A 2500-nucleotide genomic window follows, 5' to 3' on the forward strand; every position below is an offset into this window, starting at 1 on the left:
TGTTTGTGTTTGTGACAGACATGTACTGTAGAATGATCGGAGGAATGGTAGGTTGGATTCAAAGAGTGGAGCATTGGAGAGTTGACGTGTGTGTGTGTGTGTGTGTGTGTGTGTGGGTGGGTGTGGGTGTGGGTGTGCCAAGAGAGATAAATGTGGTTAAATATGCTCAGTAATTTCCCCAGTTATATGAGCTCTACCTGTTTGAGTCTTCTTCATGTTGACTGGTGGTCGTTAATGGCTTTGATCTAACCGAGCGTCTCGCAGTAATCAGTTAATTGCTGTCTCGTTCGGAAAAGGCACCTTTGCTGAAACGACGCATCATGTTTTTGCAAAACTACAAACACCATTCGCAAGCCTCGCACCCAGCCTGTTCTGATCAAAGCCATCAGATAATTAAAAGGCTGTTAATTAGCTGATAATGTATTCTGGTAATGAAGAGGAGGGGCTGAACTAACAGTGTGTGTGTGTGTGTGTGTCTGTGTGTTTGTGCGGGTGTGTGTTTCTGTGTGTTTGTGTGTGTGTGTTTGTGTGTGTCTGTTTGTGTGTGTCTGTGTGTGTGGGTGTGTGTGTTCTCCCCTGCCGCTGCACACAGACATTGACGAGTGCGCGAACGGCTTTGTGGAATGCGACAGTCGCGCCACCTGCATCAACCTGCCCGGATGGTACCACTGCGAGTGTCGCGACGGCTACCACGACAACGGGATGTTCTCGGCCAATGGGGAGTCGTGCGAAGGTTAGTGGGCGACTCTGCGGTGGCAGGGCGGGGCCTTGATGTTCCGCCGGTTCTTTATCTCGGGCCTGATATATTTGGGTCGCTCTCTAAACCCGCTCCTCAAAGGACATGATGGCGTTCCGTCAGCAGGGAGAAGCTGTCACTTAATCTAGTTCAACAGGCCCTCTTTTAGAACGGATGGGTTCACCGAGAGGTAGTTTGAACTCATTGTCTTCTGCTTCCCTCAGCTCTCTCTGTCTCTCTGTGTGTGTGTCTCTCTCTCTCTCTCACTCACACACACACACACACACACACACACACACACACGTCTTGTGTCAGTAGCACCGTAGGAGGATGTTTGGACAGCTTTTCATCCATTCTCCTCAACTAGCTCAAAAGTTAAATAATTGATTCTATAAAAGTTCTCTCTCTTTAATCTTGCTCTCTCTCCTTCTCTCTTTCCCCTTTGTTTTCTCTCATCCTCTCTTCACTGCCTCTCTCCTTTTTTCTCTGTACTCCATCTATTCTGCCTCTCTCCTTTTTCCATTGTCTGTCCCTGTCCCTCACTCTATTTTTCTCGCTCTCTATCTCCCTCTCTCTTTCTCTTTCCACCTCTCTCTTTCCATCTCTATCTATTTCTCTCTCTCCCTCTCTCTTTCCATCTCTCTCTTGCTCTCTCTGTCATTCTCTCTCCCTCTCCCTCTCTCCCCCCTCTCTCTCTTTACATCTCTCTCATTCTCTCTCTCATTCTCTCTCTCTCTGCCTCCCCCACCTCTCTCTCTGTCCCTCCCTCGCTCCATCTCCTCTCCTCCACCCTCAGACATAGACGAGTGTGAGAACGGCCGCCACAGCTGCACCAATGACACGGTGTGCTTCAACATGGACGGAGGCTACGACTGCAGGTGCCCTCACGGCAGGAACTGCTCCGGAGACTGTAACCATGACAGCAAGGTCAAGCACAACGGACAGATCTGGGTGCTGGACAGCGACAGGTGCTCGGTCTGCTCCTGCCAGGTGAATATGGGCCACTTGCAGAGCATCATGGGACTTGTAGTCTATTGTGTTGTAGGTATTGTAGTCAGCTTAGTAGTAACCTGATATGTTTGTTTTTCCTGTCTGTGGTGGGAATAAATAATAAAAAAAAAAATAGCCTTTTTTATCAGGCTCTTATAGTTTTCCTATAGGAGTGAGTGAGTGTGTGTGTGTGTGTGTGTGTGTGTGTGTGTGTGTGAGAGAGAGAGTGTGCACTTGTCATGTGATCAGAATGTAAATGACCTCTTGCTCATACGTACAGTACATTACTTGTACTTATGTGTGTGTGTATGTGTGTGTGTGTGTGTGTGTGTGTGTTCTCCCTGGCCTCCTCAGAGCGGGCAGGTGATGTGCAGGAGGATGGTGTGTGACTGTGAGAACCCCACGGCGGACCTGTTCTGCTGCCCCGAGTGTGACCCGCGCCTCAGCAGCCACTGCATGCACCAGAACGGCCTGCTCACCTACAGCAGCGGAGACACCTGGGTGGAGAACTGCCAGCAGTGCCAGTGCATGGTGAGTCAGTGTGTGTGTGTGTGTGTGTGTGTGTGGGGCGTGTGTGTGTGTGTGTGTGTGTGTGTGTGTGTGTGTGTGTGTGTGTGTGTGTGTGTGTGTGTGTGTGTGAGAGTGAGTGAGTGAGTGAGTGAGTGAGTGAGTGAGTGTGTGTGTGTGTGTGTGCGTGTGTGTGTGAGTGTAACCATGTGTGTGTCTGAGTGAGTGAGTGAATGTGGGTGTGAGTGTGTGTGTGTGTGTGTGTGT

General features: G+C 49.8%; 1 protein-coding gene across 1 annotated transcript in view; it reads left to right on the top strand.

Annotated features, from left to right (window-relative positions):
• Window positions 1–2257, top strand: part of nell2b (neural EGFL like 2b) — a gene marked incomplete at its 3' end in the record, with an annotated part of 68608 nt that extends 66351 nt beyond the window's left edge. Inside the window, 3 exon segments of the mRNA XM_062518369.1 lie at window positions 593–733; window positions 1533–1726; window positions 2081–2257. Of these exon segments, the coding sequence (XP_062374353.1) occupies window positions 593–733; window positions 1533–1726; window positions 2081–2257 (512 nt within the window).
• Window positions 2258–2500: the final 243 nt, after the last annotated feature.

Source organism: Sardina pilchardus, chromosome 17, assembly GCF_963854185.1.
Source record: "Sardina pilchardus chromosome 17, fSarPil1.1, whole genome shotgun sequence".
Lineage (NCBI taxonomy): Eukaryota > Metazoa > Chordata > Actinopteri > Clupeiformes > Clupeidae > Sardina > Sardina pilchardus.